At 50.1% G+C, this 25000-nt stretch overlaps 1 protein-coding gene across 10 annotated transcripts; it reads left to right on the top strand.

The window, feature by feature from the left end:
* Positions 1 to 216: 216 nt before the first annotated feature.
* Positions 217 to 21991, top strand: LOC114485360 (MAP kinase-activated protein kinase 2-like). Of its 10 annotated transcripts, none has more exons than XM_028486670.2 (4): positions 217 to 841; positions 15040 to 15295; positions 16379 to 16445; positions 16822 to 16946. In XM_028486670.2, exons 1-4 carry the CDS (start codon positions 524 to 526, stop codon positions 16898 to 16900), a joined length of 720 nt encoding a protein of 239 aa, XP_028342471.2. In that variant the 5' UTR covers positions 217 to 523; the 3' UTR covers positions 16901 to 16946. The 10 variants fall into 10 exon arrangements, with proteins under 10 accessions (XP_028342471.2, XP_028342473.1, XP_054939412.1 ...); XM_028486672.2 differs by having other exon boundaries at positions 221 to 841; positions 16818 to 16946; XM_055083437.1 differs by having other exon boundaries at positions 232 to 841; positions 15040 to 15106; positions 16822 to 16940.
* The last annotated feature ends 3009 nt before the right edge of the window (positions 21992 to 25000 follow it).

Genomic DNA, 25000 nt, shown 5'->3' on the forward strand with positions numbered 1-25000 from the left:
TCTCAGTCCCCGCTCCCTGTCCCCAGCCCCAGTTCCCAGCTTTTGCCCTTCACGCTCCGGAAGCCTCGCGTCCTCCCCTTTAAGGCCAGCCCCTCCCCCACGCCCACGCCTCCCCAGCTCCGTCCCGCCTCCCCAAGCCCTGCCCCCTCCGACCCTCCCCTTTAAGGACCGGCCCCGGACGCAGACGAGGCTGTGACGCGGCCGCCGGCCCTCGGGCTGGGTACTTTGTCGCGCGGCCGCTTCCCCCCCGGCCGGGGCCCCGCCGTCCCGTGTTCCACCGAGCGCCTGGCCCCCGGGGGGAGGGTGGGAGGGAGGGAGCAGGGTCGGTGGGCGCCAGCGGCGCACAGCGGGACCCACGGAGCCCCGCGACCCGCCGAGCCTGGAGCCGGGCCGGGGCGGGGAAGCCGGCTCCAGCCCGGAGCAAACTTCGCAGCCGGGCTGGGGGTGGCGGGGAACCCGTCCGGAGCCGGAGGAGGGGCCCGCCGCGGGCCCTCCCGCCGCTGCTCTCGCGCCTCCGGGCACCATGCTGTCCAACTCCGGTGCTGTTCCCCAGCCCGCCGCCGCCGCCGCCACCGCACCATGCTGTCCAACGCCGGCGATGTTCCCCAACCCGCCGCCGCCGCCGCAGCCCCCCGCCCCGGCCCAACCTCACCCCCCGGTCCAGCCGCCGCCGCAGCCCCCGCAGCAGTTCCCCCAGTTCCACGTCAAGTCGAGCCTGCAGATCAAGAAGAACGCCATCATCGACGACTACAAGGTCACCACCCAGGTCCTCGGACTGGGCATCAACGGGAAAGTTTTGCAGATCTTCAACAAGAGGACCCAGGAGAAATTCGCCCTAAAAGTAGGTTTGGGGCCCGAGGGAGGGGAGGGCGGGCGGAGGGGCTCTCCTGGGGACCACCCCCGGCACTCCGCAGCGGCCTAAGCTCTCGGTGGCTCAGCGTGGTCGCGCCGACGCTTCCCTCGGACTGGCGTCGGGGCCGCGGAGGAGTGGCCGCGGCGGGGCTGCCCGTCCCGCGCGCGCGAGGGGTGCCAAGTGCGCGGCAGGGGGCGGGGGGCAGCGGGAAGGTCAGGTCCCGGCGGACCACACCGCCGAGACCGAGTTTCCGGTCACCTCCGGGTGTGAGTGGCGGGGACTCGAGAGGACTCGTGAGGACCCTGCCATTTTGGGTTTGAGCGGCATCCAGCCGAGTCGCAACGGTTGGCTTCGGGACCACTTCTGCTAATTTTCCCCCTAGTCTCAAGGAAGTGATTTTCGGGGGTTGTGGTTCCCCATCCTCTCCTCCTTCCTTTCTTTCCGTGGGCACAAAAGGCCCATTACTCATTGAGCTGGTTGGTCGGTTGGTTTGGAGAAGTCGTATCTCAGAGGTTTATTTAGCCTCGCTCCTTATTTGGGAGCCGGAATGTGTGATTTCACTTCCCTGGGCCTTGCGAGTGCGGCTGTGCTGCCTTGGGGCGCGCCGGCCGGGGAGGTGCAAGGCTGGAGATTCCGCTGGGACACCGACACCCCACCCTTCCTACGACCGCCCCGGGCGCGGGGGAGGGTTTGTTTTGATCCGAGAGCGTGCCCCCTCCTACCTTCAGTGCCTGTGAGGCTCCAGATGGGAGGCCAGCAGGCTCCTGCGCGGTGTCTGCTGTTTCCATAGCTCCATTGATCATTGTAAACCGGGTCCGTAAACCACGGCTTGGCCCAGTGCTGATTCCGCAAATCGGGGATGGCCACTTGAGTCCTGGACATGGGCGATTGGTGGGCAGCAGGAGGGAGCGTTTTCCTGGAGCTGGGGAAAACCAACCTCTTTCTTTTTTTTTTTTTTTCTTCTCTTTTTAAGGGGATCTGGTAGGGGGGAGAATGGGGATTTCAGTGAGAGTATCTACTTCGGAAGTTAAACAGAATGGACTTGGAGGTCTGATGAGTCGCCAGTGCAGTGTGAGCCACTGTTCAGGGTCATGAAAAAGGTTTTCCCCAAAGAGGGGTTTCAGATCAAACCACATCTCTAAAGGGGACCAAAACTGCCTTTTTCCCCTGGGGTGTCTTAATGATTGGAGGAGGAGAAAAATACTTCCTGTGTTATATTTTCTCTTCCCCCTCAATCCCTGTGGCTAGCTGTGTTTCAGCTATTCATACAGAACTCAGATATGTGTTATGGGTGGAAATGTTGGAATATATAATTAGATATAATAAGACCCTGGTACTTGGGGGTTGTAGAAGACAAGCATGTTCAACTTAACAGATTTTAAGGCCTCTAAAATTATTTTCTTGCTGCTTTCATCCTCCCTTTTGGGGGAGAACTTCAGCTAGCCTCAACACTGTCAGATTTGTTTGGTTTTTACTATAAGCTGTTGCTGAGGGCTTTTGGTTGATTGGTGTCGACTTTTGGAGAAGGAATATATCAGTATCCTGAACCCTTTAATGTTTGTGCCTTAGACCGTTCTTTCCCTACTCATAACTGGGGGCAGGGAAGGAGAGTGGCTGTTTGACCCCGTGGCTCTGACCTCGGGGAGTGGAGTTGAGTGAATACTGTTTGACCACAGTTAACCTGTACTGTTGAGGAAGCAACAGACATTCTTTCCAGGAGAGTTCTCTATCCCCTCTGAGACGCCATCTGCGTTCACCCATCAGCAGTTTGGGGACACTGGCTGCTCATTTTCTTGGATAGCTGGAATATGGTATAAAGACTTCAGAACAAAAGCTCTCAACTTCTGCTCCTTATTCTATTTAATAGACACAGAAAACCACCCTCTAAAATGCTTTTGGGTGGCAATTCAGATTTCTATTGTAATTAATAGGAGAGAGACTTGGATTTTTTTCCCCCTTTGAATGGTTTTGAAAGGAAAGATCCAGCAGTATTTTATTTTATTTTATTTTATTTCTTTAACATCTTTATTGGAGTATAATTGCTTTACAATGGTGTGTTAGTTTCTGCTTTATAACAAAGTGAATCAGCTATACATATACATATATCCCCATATCTCCTCCCTCTTGCGTCTCCCTCCCACCCTCCCTGTCCCGTGTCCCCTCTAGGTGGTCACAAAGCACCGAGCTGATCTCCCTGTGCTAAAGATCCAGGAGTATTTTAAATAACACTCATAGTTTGTCCTTCTCAGGTTAGAAGTGGATGAAGATTGAGGTCAGAGTGTGTTTTGACAGGCAGCCTGCTCCCAGATCTTACAAGTTGACTCAACTGTTAAACTGTAGATTTCCCATATATCTTTGTGTAAAAACTTAATAATAGAGGAAGAAAGAAGGGATGAGGCATTCAGAGACTGATAGCAGTGTCAACAGCACTTCCAATATCCAAATACTGGCTGAGACATAATTACAGCTGTGAGAGGAATCTGGTTCAAAGAATTCTGTTCCAGAGACACACACCAAAGAGATTTCTAGATCTTGAATCTTGATTAACTTAACCATAGGTGCTGAGTACTGAAATGACTTTCAAAACCAGGAGTGTTTTGATTATTAAGCAAGGGAGGAAGATGTGGTGGGGCAGGAGGGATTGCCTCATTGGAAAGGTGCCTGAAGAAAAAGGGAGGAGACCTCTGCTCTACCCGGGGCGTTAGGCCATTCTTGGGGAGTTAGGTCAAAGAGCTGTAGAGCAGCAGCAGGGCCTGTCATGGGGGTTCTGATATCTGCTATCTCACAGCCCTGAGAGTTGATGAGAGGTGGCGGCTGCCTTGATGCCCTGCTCCCTGTCTGTGGTCTGGTGACCTCTTAGTCCTATTAAATGTAATCAGTGCTTTAAAATAGTCCCAATCCGCCCTGCTATTTCTCTACCTCCACCTGAGAGAGGTGACATTTACATGCTTTTTGGTGGGTGCTATGACCTTGCCTCACCATCTCTCCTGGCTGCTTTTGCGAAGATCTGAGTCATACTCATACTTCTCTCAGAGTTGGAAGGGACTTTAGAGGTCATCTTATCCAACCCCCTCATTTTGCAGATGAGAAAACCAAGGCCCAGAGCAAAGGCTTGCTTGAGGTAATACAGCCATGCACTGGGCAGAACCAGGATTAGCACCCAGGATGCCTGACCGCTTCCCACTTGGGAACTGCACTGACATCAGCAGGCTCGGCCCTGGGACGGGCTGCTGCTCCAGAGCCTCTCAAGCCCGAGGAGCTACTGTCACCGCAGGCCCTCCTTGACTGTCGGCCAGGGGGTGCTGGGTAGGGACTTAGCGGCTTCCCAGCAGAGATCTCCACAGTTGGAGAGGCAGCTTATAAACCAACTCAGCAGCTCCATGAGTTTTGAATCTTCAGTAACAAACTTTTTTTTTTACCACCCCCTCCCCTTTTTAGGAAGTGTTTGCTAGAAATCTTATTTACTAGTATATTTTTTGTGCAAGAACCTGAGAATTCTATTCACTCTTTCTTTGGTAGGGACTCCTGGTCTCAGCTCACTTGTGCAGTAATTGGTCCTATACCCTGTGGGGTTCCTCAGTTGCTTACTGCTTCATTGCGTCATGGTGACTCTTAGGTATTAGCTGAACAAATTTAATTAAAGCCAGCACCGTTGTCCCTCTCTGCCATGTGACTCTGATTCGGTGAAGCATATTATTGCTTTACAAAATATAGAATGTTGTCATAACTTATCTCTGTTTGTCTTTCCGTTGTGTGGATTAGAGGAAACAAAGTATTGTTCCTTCTCCTCGCCTTTCTGCAGCAATCCTCCCTCTCCAGGTGACTTCGTGTCACCGCCATGTGGCTTCCTTGGTGTTCTGAAGGGGAGCTGATCAGAACCCCTCATGGTTGAGAGGGAGAGCCGGGGCTCCCACATCCCCACAGTGCAGGCTGCACCCTCTCCAGCACGCCTCGTGCTGTGTACCGGTCAGGGAGCAAGAGAGTTTGTGGCTGGGTGAGGGGCAGTGTCCCAAATTGGGGTTTGCTGGATGGAATCACAAGGTGAGGAAAGTTTCATTAATCAACCAATCTCTTTTATCTCCACTGTTGTTATAGTAGTTAACAATTCTCTGAGCTCCTACCATATACTTTGTTGTATGGAGGATACAGACATTGAAAGTGGCCTTAAAATTTTGGAGGTCAGGAAGCTTATTTGGAGAAGGTGAAATTAACAAATGTAGTCTAGGGCTGTACTGTCCAGTATGGTAGCCAATGCCCATGTATAGCTATTTAAAATTAGCTAAAATTGATTAATTAAATTAAGCTAAGTTAAGTTTAAAAATCACTTGCTAGCCACATGTCAAGTGTTCAGTAGCTACATGTGGCTAATGGCTACTGAACTGAACAATGGAGAAGAACATTTTCGACCTTGTAGAAAGTTTTATTGTACTTTGCTGGTCTAGGGGTTAAATTGTGTGGTTGGGAATAGAAGAACTTTGAAGAGGCAATCTGTGAGGACCGAAGGAGCTGAGGACAGTCTCTGAGGAATGAGCACATCTGCAGGAGGTGATGGTGGCGTTGCCCTCGGGGCAGCTGAGGGGGAGAGTGGATCAGTTGGTAAGGAGCAAGTGGGGCTGGTGACTCAGAATTGAGCCTAACCGATCTTTGTGTTAAAAGCAGGTTTTAAAGTGTTTGAGGAGCATGAAGTAAACTAACAGGATGTTATAAGGAAAGGTTACAAATCTCTGAGGTTGGGGCTTGTGGTTTTTTGAGGGAAGGTGTAGCTTCTGGGTTCAGAGACCCTGTTCCTTGCTTTGGGCCCTGCCCTGGTTGCTGTCTACTGCAGCAGGGCTCTTGACATCCACTGAGGCAGGATCAAAGCTGGGGTGGCTCATGGTTCTTTTTCACTTATGAATTCTGGGCTTTGATAGAGCTTGAAAATAATCTCCAGCTAAGATGTGGGATCAGTGGCTGACAAAAGGGGGAGAAAAGCAGCCCCAGGCCTCAGGACCAAATATTGATGGGTGTCTGGGAAATGAAGGGGTCCTTTTTAGAGGATGAAGGTATTGGTATTCATAATTAAGATGTTTTGACTGCTTGGAATCTGAGGAGTTGGGCCATCGTCAGTTGATTTTATTTAAGAAGCAGGTGCAGGGGATTCAGGGAGAGGCCTGGAGGAGCCAAGCTTCAGGACTGCTGGAGGCAAACTTAACCCCTGGCCACATCCTGGGGATGACGGAGGCCCCCTCCCTACCCGCAGAGCCCAGGGATGTGTGGTGTCTGTGCCAAGAGGAATGCCAGCCATGGTGGGGAAGACAGGGCATCAGTATCTGCATCTGAGTCTTCTCACGATTCGCAAGTGGCCCTCCTGTGCTCTGATGCAGGATTCTCCCTGGTAGTTTGACATCTGTGGCACAGGATTCATACTTTCCTGCTCCCTCTTCTCTGCATGAGGCCTTCCCAAGGATCCTGTGGGGTCTCTTTTTTCCCCTCCTCCCTGTGCTTCACCTTTCCAGTTGCTGCAGTGTCCTGGACAGAAGTGGGTGGGCAGGGCAGAGCTGTTCTTTGTGTTTGAAAGGGCTGCAGCTGCTCTTGGTAATGATGTAAGGCTCAGTGGCAAAGAGACCCACAACTCCTAGTTCCTTAGAGCTCACAGCACTCCCTGCTTCTCTTTCTTGACCCTTTCCACCTCACCGAGGAAGAGGCTGGGCCAGTCCAGAAAGGTTCAGTGGTATATCCAAGGTCTTACCTGGTATCAGCATCAGAGCCATGTCTTGGGACCTGGTTCACTGGGACCTCCTCTTGGTCTGGGTTCCTTTGGTGTTTTGGTTGCTAGAGGTAAGAGTATGGGGATTGTGGACCTGGCAGTGCAAAACTCATCTCCACTAACTGGTCGCTAGGCTCTTTCTACATTAGTCATCTTAGAAACGGGGACATTGGTATTAAGATGGGACCATGCCACGGAGCAGCTTGATGTACACCAGATATGTAACCAAAATCAGATTTTATACCTTTTCTAGTCCTTAGGGGAATAGTGATATTTTGTGTTTTAAGATATGTATGGATATAAATATCTAGGGATGAACCCGATACCATGGGTTATGTGCTAGATTAGAAAGAAAGAGAGAGAGGAAGAGAGAGAGATAGAGAGAAAGGAAGAAAGATAGAGCTAGTCTTGGTTCCCTGCTAACTAGCTGTGTGACTTTGAACAGGTCAGTTAAACTTTCTAGGCCTCAGTGTACACATCAGAGGGTCAGGCTACCAGTGGCTCCTGGGACATGGCAGTGTGGGGTAGTGGAGGGCTGTGCTGGAGGCAAGAGGCAGGAGAGCTTGCTGACTTGCTCCACGTCTGACCATCAGCAGTATCTGGGCCAGCGTGGATGCCCTTTTGATAGGCTTGCTGCTGGGTTGCAGGGCAGCTCCTGTCCAGTTAATTAATAACCGTCACTGACCAGCTGCGCCTTCTCTTGTGTGAAGACTTGGTGAGTGTTCCAGCAAGTGCCTCAGCAGAGAGGATGGACTGTGTAACTCAGTGGGGTGTGAATCCTCTCCTTCCTTGAAATCAGAAGAATCTTAGTGTTCTGGTGGCTCAGGGTAGAGATGGGAACTCTTCATTTTTTTCCCCATCTGAAACTCCTTCCCGTTCGAAGTTACGGGGCCAAACATGGCTGCTGTGGTTGGCTGTGCGGGCTGTGCCCTGCACAGGGCGCCCGGCTGAGGGAGGAGGAGGGCTCTGATCCAACTCACTGTCCCATTTGTCAGGCTTTGCCTTGGTGTGTGACTGGGTCCAAACAGATGGGTGCCTTCTTCTCATTCACTTGGAGTTATAGTATGGGTTTGGGGCTGTTCTGAGGTGAGAGCTGGGGACTGATTCCCAGAGCTTATGGGGAAGTTAGGATGTACATCCAGGTACCACTTCTTACCCGTAGGACTGGGTACTAAGGGATGTAAGGAGACTGAGGAAGCAAGAGGAGAGGGAGATGCCTAGCGAGGTCTGTTTTCGTTTCTCTTCTTCCTGCCATTCAGGGCTAAAGCAGTACTTTTAGCCCTGGAGCTTTGGACTGAGGTCCTGAGTGCCAGGCCAGAAGACTTTGTTGGAGGAAGAGGAGACTGAGTGGAAGCGGGGATAGGGTTGTGCTCCCCTCTGGCAGTGCAGAGTTCTTGGGGGTCTTTATTCTCTGATCCGGTAAACACCTTAATGTGCCATCTGCCAGGTCGTATAGGCTGGGACGTGGCTCCAAGGTCGACCTTTATCTGTAACTGATGTTCCCTTCTAAGACCAGCCAAGCTGTGTGTTCATTCCGCCAGGAACCTGAGCTGTCCAGAAGGATCGTATGAAAGGGCATCTTACTCTTGAGGGACGTTTCCAGGCATCTCTATGGCCAGTGTCCATCCAGGGCTCTTCCAGGGAGGTGAGGAGTGGTGAAGCCTTTTCTGTCTCAGAGAAGATGTGGCGAACATCTCTGGCTTATCTCCGGGATGGTTCTTCTGAACCTGAAGCAAAGGCGAAATCTCTGTAGTCACAGGTAGAGGGACTTGGGAGGAGAGCCCTTGACGGCCCTGCCAGCTTCTCCACCTTCGTGCTCCTGTGGGGCTCCTTACCCTCCCGGGCCCTCCAAGGAGGTGATTGAGTTGATCACTTTGCTGCCATTTTGATATTCATATTGTTATGAGGCTCCCAGCCCACACTGGACATTTGTAACTGGGCCTCCCACCCAGGGCCCAGAACTGTCACTCAGCCCCTCTGTCTCAACGGCTAAAAATAAACCTGCCACTGCTGCAGTCTCCCCCCACAGCCAGACCCTGACGCCTGTCCCAGGTCTTCCTGCCACACTGCTGAGCTGTTTCTCACACTCACTTGCACCCCCTCCCCATTGGCCCCCTTCTCTTCCAGCCTGAGCTTGGTGGGTGGTTTGGGGCCAACTGGCTTTTCTGAGTGCTGAGGGTGAGCCGTGGCTGCTGCTTCTCCAGGTGTCGAGATTTATGTGTGGAGGCTCCGTGGAGCTCGGGGAAGGATGAATTAGCCAGGGAGGAGGTGAGCGGGCTTGGCACTGTTAGACTGTGTGTGTGCTTGCATCCAGATCTGGGTTCCTCCAGACTCCACCCGCAAGCTAGCCTCCCTGGCAGAAGGAATGTGGGGGTGAGTAGAGGAGTACAGCGCGGCTGTCCCAGGCCCTCACCCAGCCACCCGCCCTGTGGCTGAGCGTGCTACCTGCCCCAGGACTCCTGCCCTGTTGCTAAGCTATACTCTCCACCTCTGCAGCATGGGGCTTCAGGTTACCAGATTCAAAAGTGTGACCTCATCTCTTTGGCTTCCAAGAATAACTGGGCCCTGGCTCTCAGGGCCTGTTTCATGAGTCAGGCCATGGCCCCTCTGGCCCTCCCAGCTCAGCCACCTGCAGGATGTCACAGAGAGCATGGGTGTCTTCTACCTCCTGACTGTGGGGAGCAGGGGTGTTGGTGATCTGTGTCCCTTGAGGTCCATCGAGGTGGCCTCTTCTACTGCCCGTGGATCCTGGGGCACTATAGAACGAGGAGAGGAAACGGGCTCAGGTAGCTGAGATACCTACTTAACTGATAGATACTGGGCAGAGTATTTCCTTTAGTTGACTTTGACAATCTCTTCTTCCTGATTTTTCTAGTCCTTGGACAGGTGTTGGTACTAATCCTGTTGGATAGGAGGATTCTGTGTTTTCTGGTATTAGGGTTTATCTGGGAGAAGGAGTGCATGGGAGAGAGCCGAGGTAGGACTTGGGGGACCCTCTGCTTTCAGCTAGAGTTACATACCCAGACCACGTCTCCATGACTGCCTACTCCTGTCTTTCCCCCTGGAGCCTCATTTCCTCTGCAGGGAGAGATTTATCTGCCAAGGCCCATTGGCCTCTGGAGGGGAGGAGTTGGGTGTAAATTGCTAAGAGTTTATTTTTAACTCTGACGGAAGGAGTCCCTGTCCTTGGAGTAGCCATGCCCTCCCTCTTCTCTCCCTCTCCTGGGCCTCCTTGCCTGGCTTCTGTAATTCTTAGAGGAAGGGATTTTTAAAGGAAGGATTTTAAAGGCGGGCTTCACAGGAGCCTCAGGTGAGGGAAGCCTTTCTAAGAGAAGAATCTGCAGATCGCTCCTCATGCCTGATTTCTGCAGAGTTCAAAGAGTTGGGGGGTGGGGCAGGAGGAAGAGGGGGAGCCCTGGGCGCTTGAAGCCACGTGTGTGGAACTTAGAGCATCCTAGGAATGCAGGTGGCCTGGTGAAGAGCCCAGTGTGCCCTGGAGCTTGCTGCAGTCAGGCTGCTGCCTGGGGGAGCAAGGTCTTCTTGTACCTTTCGTTGTGCTTCTCTCCTTACTGGCACCTGGATCTGAGGAAGGCTGGAGGCCACGGGGCAAAATGAGTGCGTAGAGTAACCTGCTTTGCAAACTCTCACGCTTAAGGAAATGTCGTTTTGCTATTCCCTTTGACTGCCAGGCTCTCCAGGACCATATCCCTTCCACTGGAGCCCATGTGGGATTCCCAGGGACTTCCTCGCTTCTGTGTCCCCTCCCTCTGGCGGCACTCCAGTCACCTTCGCTCTTAGGGAGGAGGAAGGGGCTGTGAGCGCCCCTTCCTCTGTGCCTCGTCTCCCCTGCTTTCATGGTCTCTTTTGGTTACCTTGCTTTAGATTTTTTAAAAGAAAATAAAATTGAGTTGGAGGTGTAATTAGAGAAGGAAGGGCTAGAGAGTAGAGGTGGGGACGGGCTGGGCCTTCGAACATGTGGCCGACCCTGAGGACCCCGGCCTGGAATGAGGTCTTGCCCCCTCGGTTCCTTGGAGAGCATGGGGAGTAGTTTACCTAAAGCCCAGCTCTGATCACGTAGCTTCCCAGCTTAAACCCTTCCATGGGTTCCCTTTGGATGCAGAGTTCAGGAGATTTCCAAATCCTTCTCAGATCTGACCCCAATCTGTTTTTTTCTGAGTGTGTGCTGTGCCTCAGCTTAAGTGGCTTATATATGCTGTTTCCTTATGGGGCTCTGCTTTCCAGCCCCACACCCTCACCCGTGGCCTGTACCGCATTCGTCCTGTGTCGCCTTTACCACCCCCACCCCCTGCTCCCCGTCCCCAGCCCGTCCGTATCCGCCTCTTCTACCCAGTACACACGCTGCTCCTTCCTTCGTGAAGCCTTTCATGCCAGAAGCAGGTCTCCGCCTTCCCTCCCTGTCACGCTTGCCAAGGCACTCTTGCCTTTTCTTTCACATTTTAAATGTATTTCTCCCTGTGTGAAGTGGAGATATTGGATTGTAAGTTCCTTGAAGACCCACGTCTCCATTATTTTTGTATCTTCTTAGTTCTATGTAGTGACTATATGCTGCCATTAAAAAAAAATTCAGAGAGTATTTTGGCATTGAGCATTATACTTAGCTGCCTCACAAAGGTGTGAAAACTGAGTAATAGTGCATGCTGCCTACATAAATATAAGGTAGTGGCGGTGATCCTCAGGGTGGAGGGGGGTGGCCCTGGGTGAGGGGCAGTATTTGCCTGGGCTCTCTGAGAATGAGCCAGGGCTATAGTGAGGGTCCCCCTAAGTGTCTCTCCCTGCTCTTCCTCCTGTCTGCTAAAAAGCCATTCTCAGGACAGCCTTCTGGGCATTCTTCCCGTTACCCACTCGGATCTGCTGACTCAAGCTGGCACCTTATGTTTCTGCTTACGGAGTTCTCGTTCTTGTAAGGGCCCTGACCACAGTTTCCCATTGATGCCTCTCCTCCTCCTCCCAGTTCCAGAGCCCCTCCTTTTCCTGTTGTGCTGTGGAGATGACCCTTTTGCCCCTTGGAGAGCTTTAACTGAGGGAGGGACAGATGTGGAGCTTGCCAGCTCTCCTCCAGTTCTTGGCATCTTCGAGTCAGCGCCAGACACAGCAGAGACACACAGATGCAGTCCAAGGTGATCTATCTGTCTGCTGGCCTTGCTCCTGTGTGTTGCAAGAGGACCAGTATTGAGCATCGTGTTGCTGGGACTGAGGTCAGAGGTTTGAACCTCGTGGGACCAGTTAATTCCATGCAGGGGGAACAGAACTGGACTGGCATCTGAGAGACCTACCTGGCTGTGTGGTCCTCAGCAAGTCCTTGAACCTTTCTGGGCCTCATCTATTTTCTTCATTTGTAAATCGAAGGGCTCTCCTGTACTGAAGGGTTTTCTTCATTACTGCTGCTGCAACCCCACTGCTGGGAAAACAACCCGATGCTGGGAAAGAACCTGATGCTGGGAAAGAGGTGGTCAGCCCAGGTTCCAGGGATCCCGGGATTGGGAGCCATCCTCTCTGTCCTCACTTTCTGCAGGCCAGTGTTCTTTCACCCTTCTCCGGACTGTAGTATTTTTATTCATTCAGCCATTCAACCATTGTTTATAGACATGAATTCTTCTCTGTGCCTACCTCCTGTCTTCCCTGCTGACTGGCCATCAGGAGGCCCAGATGGCAGGATTAACCTAGAAGGGTGACTAGTCAGGGTCATCCCCTTGGGTTTAGACCCCTTTAATACCTCTGCTATATGAGATGAGAGGGATTTAGAACAATGAGGGTTGATTCTTTCTTGCATTTTAGAGTAGACCCCTGCCTTTCTAAGTGGGATTTGCCTTAGGGTGCCTTCTAGCCCTCTGAGATCCAAAGCAACCCACTACTCAAGAAAATTAATTAGAAATGCCAAGAATGACTTTTGCCGCCTCCCTAAGGATAGATCAGAACAGCAGAATGACTTTGATACCTACAATAATCTTCTATCCTCTGTCTCCTTCAGATCACTGTTGAAAGCTTAGCAACGCTGTGAAAGTTTCCCAGATTGATAACAAGTGTTTATTGAGCAGATATTATATGTATCAGGCATTGTACTAGGTGTTTCACATACACTCTTGTTAATCCTTAAAATAATACTGCAAAGTGAAAGTCCCCGTTTTACAGAAGAAGAAACATGTTCAGAATCATTCGCTCGTTAGCAGTTATTTATTGAGCACTTACTAAGTGCTAAGTGTTATTTCAGGCTCTGGGGATACATCAGTGTACCAAGCAGACAAAAAAAAAAAAAAAAAAAAGATCCTGCCTGCGTGGAGCTTGCATTCTAGCAGGGGGAGATAGACGAAATATAATCAGATAAATGTCCGATGGTGATAGGTACAAAGGAGAAAGTAAAGGAGGGGAGGAGACCCTGGAAGGCTAGGAACGTGTGTGTGTGGTGTTGAAATTTCAAATAGGGGCTCAGGGAAGGCTTCACTGTGAAGGTGATATTTGAGTGAGCCCTGGAAGTGATTGAGGTGGGGGCAGGCGGAAGGAATACAAGTGCAGAGCCCTGAGGCTATTAATGAAGGGCGTGTCTAGCTCTAAAACCTGGCTCCCTATAGCTTGCAGAACTGCCTCTTTTTTTTTTTTTTTAATTAATTAATTATTTTTTTGGCTGTGTTGGGTCTTCATTTCTGTGCGAGTGCTTTCTCTAGTTGCGGCGAGCGGCGGCCACTCTTCATCGCGGTGCACGGGCGTTTCACTGTCGCGGCCTCTCTTGTTGCCGAGCACAGGCTCCAGACGCGCAGGCTCAGTAGCTGTGGCTCACGGGCCCAGTTGCTCCGCGGCATGTGGGATCTTCCCAGACCAGGGCTCGAACCCGTGTCCCCTGCATTGGCAGGCAGATTCTCAACCACTGCGCCACCAGGGAAGCCCAGATAATTGGTATTTTAAAAGAAACTGACACACAAATACTTTCCTTTCCTGCCCACTAGGGAAATAAAGGAGAATCACTATTTTCCTCCTCTCCATTTTCCAAATTGTTTTCTGATGTGGTTATGTTACTTCTGTTTTTACAGCTCTGATTGAGGCCAAAATGATATACCAGAAATGGCACAAAATGTACAATTTGATAAGTTTTGCCGTGTGTTTACCCCATGAAACCATCCTCACAATCAAGATAATGAACACATCCATGAAACCCAAAACTTTCCTCATGTCCCTTTCTAACGTCTCCCTCCAGCCCCTCCCCCTCCCACCACGCTTTCCCCGGGGCAACCACTGATCTGCTGTCATTGTCAATTTGTTCACATTTTCTAGAATTTTACACCATTCTAGAATTTTATAGACACTTATGTAGTATGGATTCCTCATGTCTTGCTTCCTTCACCAGCAGTTATTTTGAGGTTCACTTATCGAACCCGTGTCCCCTGCATTGGCAGGCAGATTCTCAACCACTGCGCCACCAGGGAAGCCCAGAACTGCCTGTCTTAATAGTTCTTCCCTGACTCCACTATAATTCAGTACTTAGTTGATTCACCTCTTTATTTTATCATGAAATATTTATGGAATGCTTATTTTGTGCAAATTGCTGCAGTGGTAAGATGGGAGCGCTGCCTTTGGGAACTTACAGTTTAGAGGAAGAGTGAACACCTTTGTGTATAAAAGGAGTAAACATAGACTGACCCCCCGAATCTGGACTGTGCGCCTTCACATGTCTTCCCTCTTGACCCTCTCTGACAGAGGCAGTACCTCTCTGACAGAGGTAGTCCAGGTGGTCTGATTCCAAGTTTTACACATAAAGAGGTTCAGGGAGCCGGTGGTGGGAAAGTGGTGGAATCAGGGCCACAAAGGATACAGAGACTCAGGATGGGCTCCTTGAGGCCAGAGGGGTCAGGGGTGCGGTCACTTTTGCCTGGTATGGACTCACACCTGTGACAGGGCCCGGGATCAGTGCAGACAGAAGTTTGGCCGGTGGGAGGAGTAGTTTGAGGGACTCCACTGGGGCTCCCATCTTCTGTTTGCTGAGGGGGGAAAGACCCAAGGTCTCCCTAGGGATGCTTCTGGTAATGGGAAATGCTTGGGATTACGTTGGTTGACTGGCTATCGCCTGGAGCCGGGGAGGAAGGGGGTGATGAGAAAGGGCTGGCCGAGCTGCAGCTGTGGCTGAGCCTCTTGTTCTCTTCTGGGCCCTCACAGGGTTTCTCTTTTGCTCTGAGGAGTCGCATCCTTCCTGTGTTGAGCCTCCCAGGCGGACCAGTGGGCAGGTGCACTCAGGGTGCTCTCTGAGCCCCAGCTCTGGCCATCTTTGCCTCCAGCCTCTCAGGAGCTAGGCGAGCGGAAGTCAGGGCTCGGGATGGAGCCGACCGTTAGTGCAGATGGGAAAGTGAAGCAATGGGTCGGGTCTGTTTTTTCCTGAGCATGTGCTGTGACAGAGGAAGTTGCAACATTTTTTTTTCTCTCTTTCTTTTTATAGAGCAAGAAGCGGGGGAAAAAAAGTCTTCCAGTAAACTTCAGAAAAAAGATCTGGTCTTTGAAGGATGGTTGTTCTCCCCTCCCCCGCAGGGATTTTTTAGTTTGTAGTCTTTCTCCCATCCTTCCTCCCCCGCCACCCCTGCCACTGTCCCTCTTCTCTGAGGGCCTGTGTCTCTGCAGCAGGCTGAGTACCTCTCCCGAGAGGAGGCAGTCAGTAACTTGGTCTGAGGGAGCCTTGAGAAAGCAACTTGTCCATTGTGAGTGTGTGTCCAGGCAGATGCTGGCAAAAGGGTCCCAAAACATGGGAGCAGGAATCAAGGCTGAAGGATCACACATGTGAAGCTGGAGTCCTTGGTCAGGTTTGAATTTGGCCTTTATGCTGTATCTGGGCAGGAATCCACTTGTGTTTTTTAGCGTGCAGATGATATATTTTCCCGATGGAAACTTCCGAGGTCTGGAAAAGTAGTGGAACTTTTTTTTTTTTTTTTGGCGAGATTTATTTCTTCTCCCTTGGATTTCTATACCCCAGAACAGCCAAAAAGTTCCATTACAAACCAGCTTTGAGACTCCAGCTTTAGTCAGCTAAGGGATGTTCTAGGTCATCCTTGAGAATGAGGTCTGCTTGCTCTGGGGAAGCTGGGTGGTTGCACCAGGCAATAGGCCCCACTGTCCGGGATGGGGTGACGGGCTGCTGGCACTGTTGGTGTTAATTGCTTTCTTGGGCAGAGAAGGGCAAAGCCCTGAGGGGTGAAGGTTTTTGTTCAGGCTCTTTGTTCTCTGTACCTGTTGTCTCTGGTACAGCTGTCACAGAGCTCCTCCCTTCCTGCTGTTCTCTTTGAATTTAATCTCCCTGTCATCAGGTGGGTCTCTTCAGGCTGGAGATGAGCTCCAAGAGGTGGTGGTGGAAGGAGCAGAGTCACAAGTTTCTTGCTTGTGTAAATCTCAGAGTGAATACATAAACCCTCTTTCGTAGCTAGCCGCGCTGGCTGGTCCAGTAGCCACTAGCCACATGTGACTATTTAAATTTAAATAATTAAATAAAGTTAAAAATTAGTTCCTCTGTAGCACTAGCTACATTGCAAGTGCTCAAGAGTCACATAGAGCTAGTGGCTACCGTGTTGGGCAGCGCAGGTAAGAGAACATTCCATCATTGCAGAATGTTCTCTCAAACAGCACCAGGCTCTGAGGTCATCATTCTACACCCTGGTAAAGATTTAGCGGAGCTGGAAGGGGATTTGTGTAAGAGCATGAGGAGAGGTTTTGGGGCCCAGTCGAGAGGGTAAAAAGAAGGTGATCATGTAGAAAGGGACTTTAAATAGTATTTTGTTTGTCTTGTTTAGGGCTACATTCCAGCAGATGGTCATCTAGCCCAGTTGCTCCCAGCCAAGTCGACTGTCAGAATCACCTGTGGGTAACATTTGAAAATACAGATTCCTGAACCCCACTCTTTGTATCTTATTGTACAAGACTACAGAGGTGGTGTTCAGGAATGTGTGTTTTTGTCTGTGATAATTATCTGTGTTTGGCAACCTTTTGAATCTATTCTTAAATTCCTCCAGTGATAGGGGAGCTTATCCCTTTTCAAGAAAACCTTACTCTTAAAAAAATTGTTTTTTTTCTGGTTTTAAAGTTTTATGTTTGGAGGATCCTTAAAAAACTAAAAATAGAATTATCATATGACCCAGCAATCCCACTACTGGGCATATACCCAGAGAAAACCATCATTCAAAAAGATACATGCACCCCAATCAATGTTCATTGCAGCTCTATTTACAATAGCCAGGTCATGGAAGCAACCTAAATGCCCACTGACAGATGAATGGATAAAGAAGATGTGGTACATATATACAGTGGAATATTAGCCGTAAAAAGGAACGAAATTGGGTCATTTGTAGAGACGTGGATGGACCTAGAGACTGTCATACAGAGTGAAGTAAGTCAGAAAGAGAAAAACAAATATCATATATTAACACATATAAGTGGAAGGGCGGGGGGCGGGGGGGTGGTGGTGGTGGGATGAATTGGGAGATTGGGATTGACATGTATACACACTAATGTGTATAAAACAAATAACTAATAAGAACCTGCTGTATTAAAAAAACATAAAATGCCAGAAAAAAAGTTTTATGATCATCGAGTCAAAATTTAGTTCCCTGAAGTTGTAGCATCCCTTGGTGCTAGTGGTGTTTTCCGGAGCCTCACAGAACGCATCAGTCACATCTTCCTCACTCGGCCTTCTGCAGATAATTGCGCAGGGCTGTGTGTGCTCCTCTGCTGCCCCAGCGTCATGGCAGGGTTTCAGACTACTCGACCTGCCAGGGGCCCTAGAGAGATGCAGGGATGTGACATCATTCCCAGGATTCTTCTGATCATCAGGCCTTGCTGAGAGATTGAGGAAAGGTCTGCATCTCAGTGGACCCTGACAGTGGAGAGTCCTAAGGGTCATCCAGCTGGTACAGGCCGTGCGTACCTTCCCCCTCTTTACATCCTGCTTCATAGGAAGGAGTCGCTGTTTCTCTGCATGGTTAATGCTTGCTTTTTGAGGCCACTGATCCGGTTTTCTTCAGAGGCATTGAGAGACTCAGCCATCTGTGCCCAGGCAGATGTGACCACAAACATTACTTCTATTTAGAGACCTTTTAGTGGCCTCCCCTTGCCTCCAGTGTGTCCCTTGAACTCCTAAACATGGTGTTCAGGCAAGCTGGCTTTGACCTTTCTTTCTTCCCCCACCCCCAACACGCCCATGCGTGCATGCGCACGCGTGCACACACACATGCGCGCACGCACACGCACGTACGCACGCCTGTGTGTGTGTGTGTGTCTCTCTCTCCTTCCAGGAGAGGAGAGGGCTCCATCCCACTCTGCAGTGCGTTCTTCTGCTTCCACATCTTCTTTTGCACCTTTCACTTGTTCATCTTTTTATTCCTGGTAGAATTGTGTTTCTCCTTCGAGGCTTAGCTTTTACCTGTTCCCCCACCCCCAATTCCAGGCAGAATACCTTTCTGCCCTATACTAGTGGTAGCTCACACGAGCTCTGTGACTGCTCTGAATTTATATTATGGTCACTCCCATATCTCTCCCTGCTGGACTCTGAGCCCCTTGAGGACAAGATTGTGTCTCGTTCGTTTGGTATCCCCGAGTGCAAGCACAGTGCCAGGCACTTAGCTGAGCTGCACCATACCCACAGAGATGGGTTAGCTTCTTGCCTGTTTGTCTTCTTTTGGATTCTGACGAGACTGCCACAGAGGAGCTGAAGCCTCTTTTCCAGCACCAGCATTTTTACCCCCAGTGGCCTTGGGCCTCATCAGCTTGGATGAAAAAAGTACTGTTTAGCAGCTGATAACTAACAAGCAGAGCAGAGCCTTGGCTGCCTCAGAGGCAAAACTGGTATTTAAACAATAAAGTTTTTAAAATCAAGAATTAAAGTGTCAGCTTCAGAAGCCGCTACATCCAAACACAAGCCTGCCCAGTTAGAGAAGATAAGTGGAATAATGGAGCCAAAGAATTCTTTGTAACCTTGAGGAGTCCAGGGGGAAGAGGCTGGTGGGGGGGGGGGTTGGGGGGGCTGGGGGGGTGGTGGCAGGAGAGGGAAAGGGGCTTTTCTGTTTCTGCTCTTGGAGGTGGGGTCTGGAATTGCTTGGGGAGATGGGGGGATGCTTCACTAGAAAGAGCTCTCAGTGTTCCCTTTCACTCCCAGTTTCTATAGATTGAACTAATTTTGCTAGGTGGGCAAAAAGAGAAATTTGGAAAAGTAGGGTAGGAATAAACTCTGGGCTTTTTCCTAAGGTGATGAAACATGCACTTTTGTATTCGGTGATAGACGGAGACTGTTCAGTATTACCTTGTGGGATCTCACCTTGTTTCCTTCTGATGTTACTAGGGTTGGGAGGGGAGAGCTGATGTAGGGCTTCCTCCCTTCTTGGGTCAGAACCAGAGCCTGAGGAGTTCCCCAGCCTCTTGGTGCTGCCCACATACTAACCACGATCTGCACCTCCACTGAAGGTGTTCTAAGAAATATGCATGCCAGGAGCAGTCCGTGGCTTCAGAACAAGGGCAGAGGTTTTAAGAGGCTTCCTATGTGAGGGGTGGCGGGCTGGAGAGTGCCTTCAACTTGTCATCAGGGGGCACCTGCCTCTATGCTCAGCTGCAGAGGTCAGTGGGTGATGTCCTTTCCGAGTCTGCTTTATTGTGAATGAAGCAGAAAGCCCACACCAAGAAACCAGAGAGGCTCCTGAAGGGGCTTTTCTACAAGTTCACCCCAGCGTACACAGCCTCTATTTTTCCAAAGCAGAGGAAGGATCTGTCAGATAAACCATTTTTTTTGGTGGGGGGACTACTTCCAGGTCCAAGAGATGGTCTGAGATATATAGTTTGGATATAAAAATACTGTACTTTCTGGGAGATGTTGACAGTTAATTAATGTCATGTCTGAGTGTCTGTCACTCTCATGACGAGAGGAAGGTTGGGAGAGAACCCTTGCTAGTCAAGCTTGGTTAGCCTGCTATTCCTTTAAGGTTTCTCTTTTGGAATTGGTGGTATTAGTGGCTGAGCTCACCCAGACCATGTGTGATACTTATGGTGGTGGCCTCTCCCTGACCACAGGTGTATACGTTGAATGCAGTCACCCAGTTACCATTATGGCCAAATGCAAAACAGTTGGGGAAGTCTAGGGGGAGACTTGGTAAGGGAATAAAACCAGCTGGCTTATCTGGAGTTGAACCGTTGTCCTTGGTGACATAAGCACATATGATTCACAGCCAATGTTGGCTTGAGTGTGTGCAGAGGTTCAATCTTTTGGATGAAGTTCTAATGGTCCTTGCGGGAGCTTCATCACCGGTTGAACTGAATTGTGAAGATACCACAGCGCGTGTGCGCTCGTGAATCTGTTCATTCATCTGTTCACTGGAAGCCCATTGAGGGGGGAACATGTAAGCAAAATATTTCGTATATATTCCAAATGGTAGAAGAGCTGCATACTGGGGACTGGGTGAGCATGGAAGAGAGAGCCACCCATTTCTGCAAACACCAGAGAGTCTTGGAATGTGTTGGTGCGTCACCAACCCTGAGACGCTCTGTGATCAGATGAATCTGGGAAACATTCTGCAGTGCACATTAACATTCTAAAGGCTCTGAGAAGTTCTGTAGTAAAAGAATCTATTTGACTTTGTATAACCTGGTGCTTCTGACACATTTAGGGCCTCCTTTTTCCTGTCACTTATTAACATCCTACAGAATACTATTTGAGAAATGGCAGTACAGTCTCCCTGCTCTGGGAGAACAGTCCAGTGATTCAGAGAAAAATTCACCTGACTATATGTTAACACAGGTTTGAGAGGCTTAAAAAACTGTGTGTGTGCATGCTGGGGGTGTGGCAGAGAAGGGCCCCTGGCAGGTGGCTTCCATTGAAGTTGGCCTGTCTGCATTCCTGCTGGCTTTGTGCTTCTGGAGAAGGCTTTTGTCCTGGCTTGAACATACTGAATAGCAGTTACATCTGTCATGCCTGGGAAGTGGCAGTGTGCAGTTTGCGTGGTGGGGGGGGGGGAAGGGGGGAGGGGGGCGACGACAAGCAGTGAGCAGACACCCCTGCTTGAGGCCCAGGCTGCTGAGAGCTCCTCACCATCGGAGAAGGGAGGGCCTGGTGATCCAGAGGCAGCTGCTTGCTAGGACTGGAAGTGTAAGGGCGCAGGAGTTAGCTCCCTTACCTCTGTGCATCCTCCGTGTCCGATGGGGGAGGACTTTGAACCTTGAGGTGGCAGTGTGGGAGAAACAGGGGGACTGGATGTTTCCTTCCCTCCCCACCATCCAAGGGCATCTGGAGGGCGGACCAGGGTGGAAAGGCACTTGGCTTTTCATCCCCCGGGGGAACTGAGGTGAAGGCATTTTGGTTTAAATTTAAGGAAGAATTCAGAATTGTGAAGTGGATTTACTAAATAAAGTTTGTGGAGTTTTAAAATTCAAGAGTCCCAGCTAGAATTGTTTTCAGACCGTTGGTGACTTGTCGGTGGTCCCCCTACTGGCCGGCTCCCGAGGAAGGCCTCACTGGCTTCTTCACTTGGAACAGACCCAGGCCCAGGGAATTCCCAAGCCCACTGTGGGCCTCTGCGGCCTCCTGGTGCAGCTTTGCACGGAGGTCATGGTTGCTTACAAGGAAGTTAACCACTGAGGGACAAAGGGAATGTTAGTGGGAATCAGTCCCTCTTCCTGGAGATTAGGCACTTCAGTGTAGGTAGAGCTCAGTGTCATGAAAGCAGGCCCAGGATTTCCTGTTTGTATGTGTGTATGTGTTTATATTTTTATGTTGTGTTTCCTCTTCTGACCTTCCCAAAGGGAAGGGAGGTGGTCTGTCCTCAGGAACTACGGTGAGCTGTCCCTCATCTCCCATCTCCCATCTCCCTCATCTTCTCTGGCCATCTCCCTGTCTTACCTCAGCCATAGCCACAGCGGCGGCCTGGCGTTGCTCAGATGGGGGGAGGAGCAAACCCAGGCCCGCTGGTTGTTGCCTGTGGGAGTAGAGAAAGGGCAGATGCTGCCCTCCGTTCCCCCTGAACAGGAAGTCTGGGTGGGCCTGGCTTTGGTTTGGGAAGCAGGAGTATTAGCTGCTGCCGCCAACTGGGGTTGTGTTTGCAGACTCCCAGGCTCTGGCGTCCCCAGAGGGACCAGTAGCTCTGAGCCCTGAGGACTGGCGGCCCCCAGGGAGGGAGCCCTTGCCAGGAACCTCTGGTGGGTCTTGGGTAAGGGTGGAGGGGGGCTGGGCAGTAGGAGAGGAGAAGGGGCGACTCCTCCCTCCCACATCAGCTGGGATGCAGCACCACTGCATTCCCGCCACTTCTAGGCAAATTGGTCGTTATGGAAATTCTTTCTTACTCCAGGGTGGAGCTTTCCTTGTTGAGAAGAACCTTCAGATGTGTTCTTTCCAGGTCCTGGCAATGAGGCACTAAGCTGTTGACCTACTGCCCCCTCAAGGCTAGAAGGCAGGGCAGTGTCTGAGCCCCATTCCTGTCATCTCTCCTTGTTCTCCCTTCACCTGTCCTTCGGTCTTCACCTGATTCTAGCCTGGTGCGTAGTTGGCATGGATTGGGGGAGGGGTGGCCCTGCACGCCTGGTGTTCCTGTTTCTCACAGGTCCTAGCCTTGTTGGGTCTCCATTTCCTGTCATGGCCCTCCTTGCATCTGGGACACATTTGGACCCAGACAGGGTGTCCTGTTGTCCTGCATGATGAGGATTCCAGATTTCCCCTAGGTGATTGGTCACAGTTATTCCAGGGGAGGAGTGGGATTTCCCCCACCCTCAGGCACTCCAGGCTCCTTTAAGAGTCTTGACCTCCGAGCAGCCTGCCCACCCCCCGCCCCCTCCCCACAAGGAGAATGGTAGGAAGGAAGTCCTGCTGGAAGTTGTTTTTTGGTTTGTGAGGTAACTGTCTTTGGTTTGAGAAGCACATAACATATCCTCCTTCCCTTTAAGATCTGAGGCCAAAAGTACTAGATTCTCTGGTTTCCAGGGAAACCAGAATGGATAAGGCAGAGAAAGAAGGGACTGGTTGTAGGTACTGAAATCTAAGAGGGGTTCCTGGGGTCTCCTATGCTTTTCCAGGGAATGTGTGTGGTCTTCTCAGGGCCCTGGGTTGTACCCCTCACTCCATCAGCAGCTAGTGTGGAACCTTGGCAAACATCCTAAACTCTCTGCACCCTAGTTTCCACGTGCCTGAGTGAGGATCTTGTCGGCTGCAACCAGATTGTGACTTTAAAGGGCTATGGAATATGTGAAAATTAAACACATTTTCAGGTTATATTACCTACCTAGAAAGAGAGAATCATATCAAAGAATTTAGCATCAGAAGAAACCTTTGCCCTCAGGTAGGCTAGGCTTATCCAAGATTGCACAGAGGAGGGGAGAGAGTGCAGGTTCTCAGCAAGGTAACTGTAGAGCTGGGATTAGAACTAGGCCAGTCTGCTTTCTGGCGTCTCCTTCTTTCACTTGGCCAACTCCAGGACATGTGTCCTCAGGGTGGAGAGCCAGAGTAGGCGAATCATACCACAGAAAATCTGACAGTCTTGTATGCAGTCAGGTTTACATGGTCTATGCCGTTGTGGGCGGGGGAGCAGGGATAGTCAAGTAGATAATCTTCAAATTATTGAAACCGGACTTTAAAAAATAACAGTGACTTTTTTTGTTTTTCTCCAGCAAATATATGTCCTTAATTCTCTTGGGTTTCCATAATGCTCTGGGTCCCAGTGGCCTGCTAGTGTTGGGGCAGGGTGCTTCTGCCCATTGACCTGGTGTTTGTGGTGGATGATCCACAAAGTGCATTATTCTCGTGCAGACAGAGCTGTTTGTACCCAGTCCCTTTTTTTGAGTACACACGGACACGATAGCAATCTTCTTGCTGTAGGAAACGTGCCTGGAGGAAAGTGGCTGGAGCTTTTGCCGCAGCTGTAATTGCATCTCTGCATCCTTTGGCTCCTGTCTAGAAACGTGGTTCACAAAGTTGTGGTGAATAGTTCACTTTCAGAGCTGGTCCCTTCACTGTCGGGGGAGAATACCAAGGCCAGAGAGGGGCAGGGCTGGAGTCAGATAGTGATGGAGCTGGTCCCATAGGAACAAGAACTCAGGACAGCAAAGGTCTGAGCACTAACCTCACATATCCTCCATCTTGGCTAAGATTGCCTGTCCCCAGGTCAGCTGGGCCTTTTGCAGTTCTGCCCTTGAGAGGCCCCTGTGTTGTCTGAAGGCCCTCTTCTTCCCCTTGCTGCTGCCCTCCCATGACCTCCCGGCCACCTCTTCTTTCCCTTGTGCTCCCTATTGGCTGTTACTTCCTCCACCCCATCCCCCCTTTATTATGAAATACTTTAATAGGCAGTGAACTTGAAAGAACTGTGCAGTGAACACCCATATACACAACAACCTAGACTCTACCATTAACATTTTACTCGCTTTCTCATGTCTTTCTCCATGTTTCCATCTCTCTATCCATTTATCAGCCTATCTTATTTTGGGAATGCATTTTATAGTAAGTGGCAGACATCAGTACCCTTCGCCCTTAAACATAGCATACATAGGCATTAATTAGAGTTCAATATTTGTTCATGCGTTTAAGTGATTTTTTTTTTGGTGGTAAAATTTATATAGCAGTGAAATGCTCAGATTTTAAGTGTATCATTTGACGAGTTTTGATAAATGCTTCCATCTGTGCAACCCGCACCTGTGTCAAGGTAGAGAACAAAAAATTTTATTACCCTGGTAAGTTCCCTCATGCTCCTTCCCAGGCAATCACAATTCTGGTGTTTTTTTCACTAGAGATTAGTTTTGCCTGTTCTGGAATGTCGTATAAATGGAATAATCACGATGAACTCTTTTATGTAAAGTTCATCCACCTGGTTACCTGCATTGGCAGCTCGTTCCTTTCTATGTGGAGTAGTTTTCCATTGTATGGTTATGGTACAGTTTGCTTATCCATTCTCCTTCGGAGCATTTCCAATTTTTGGCTATGATGAATAAAGCTCCTATGAATATTCTTGCACAGGTCTTTTTGTGGACATAATGTTTTCATGTCTCTTGGGTCAATACCTAGGAGTGGAATTGCTGGGTCAAAGGAGGCTGTTAATTTCTTGTTCCTGAAATTACACCCTGTATTCTGCACCCAAGATCGTGAGTATTAGAAAGTGCCTCATTGCTCATCTAGATTATTCTTTCACTCAATGTAGGAATCCCCTGAGAGCCCACCTGAGAGCCTCTGCTTGAGTGTTTCCAAGGATAGGGAGCTTACTACCTTACAGGCCCCTGCTATTGGGGGATAGCTCCTTTTAATTTCTGCCTTGGGGAGCCACATAGGGCAAGTCTAATAATTTAGCCTTCTTCTCTGTGACAGCCCTATAGAATTTGGGGACTGTTAATCACATTCAGTCCCTCAGCTGCTCCTTCGAGGTTTCTCTTCTTCAGGATAATTGTCCCAGTTTATTGACCCG

Source organism: Physeter macrocephalus, unplaced genomic scaffold, assembly GCF_002837175.3.
Source record: "Physeter macrocephalus isolate SW-GA unplaced genomic scaffold, ASM283717v5 random_1249, whole genome shotgun sequence".
NCBI classification, from domain to species: domain Eukaryota; kingdom Metazoa; phylum Chordata; class Mammalia; order Artiodactyla; family Physeteridae; genus Physeter; species Physeter macrocephalus.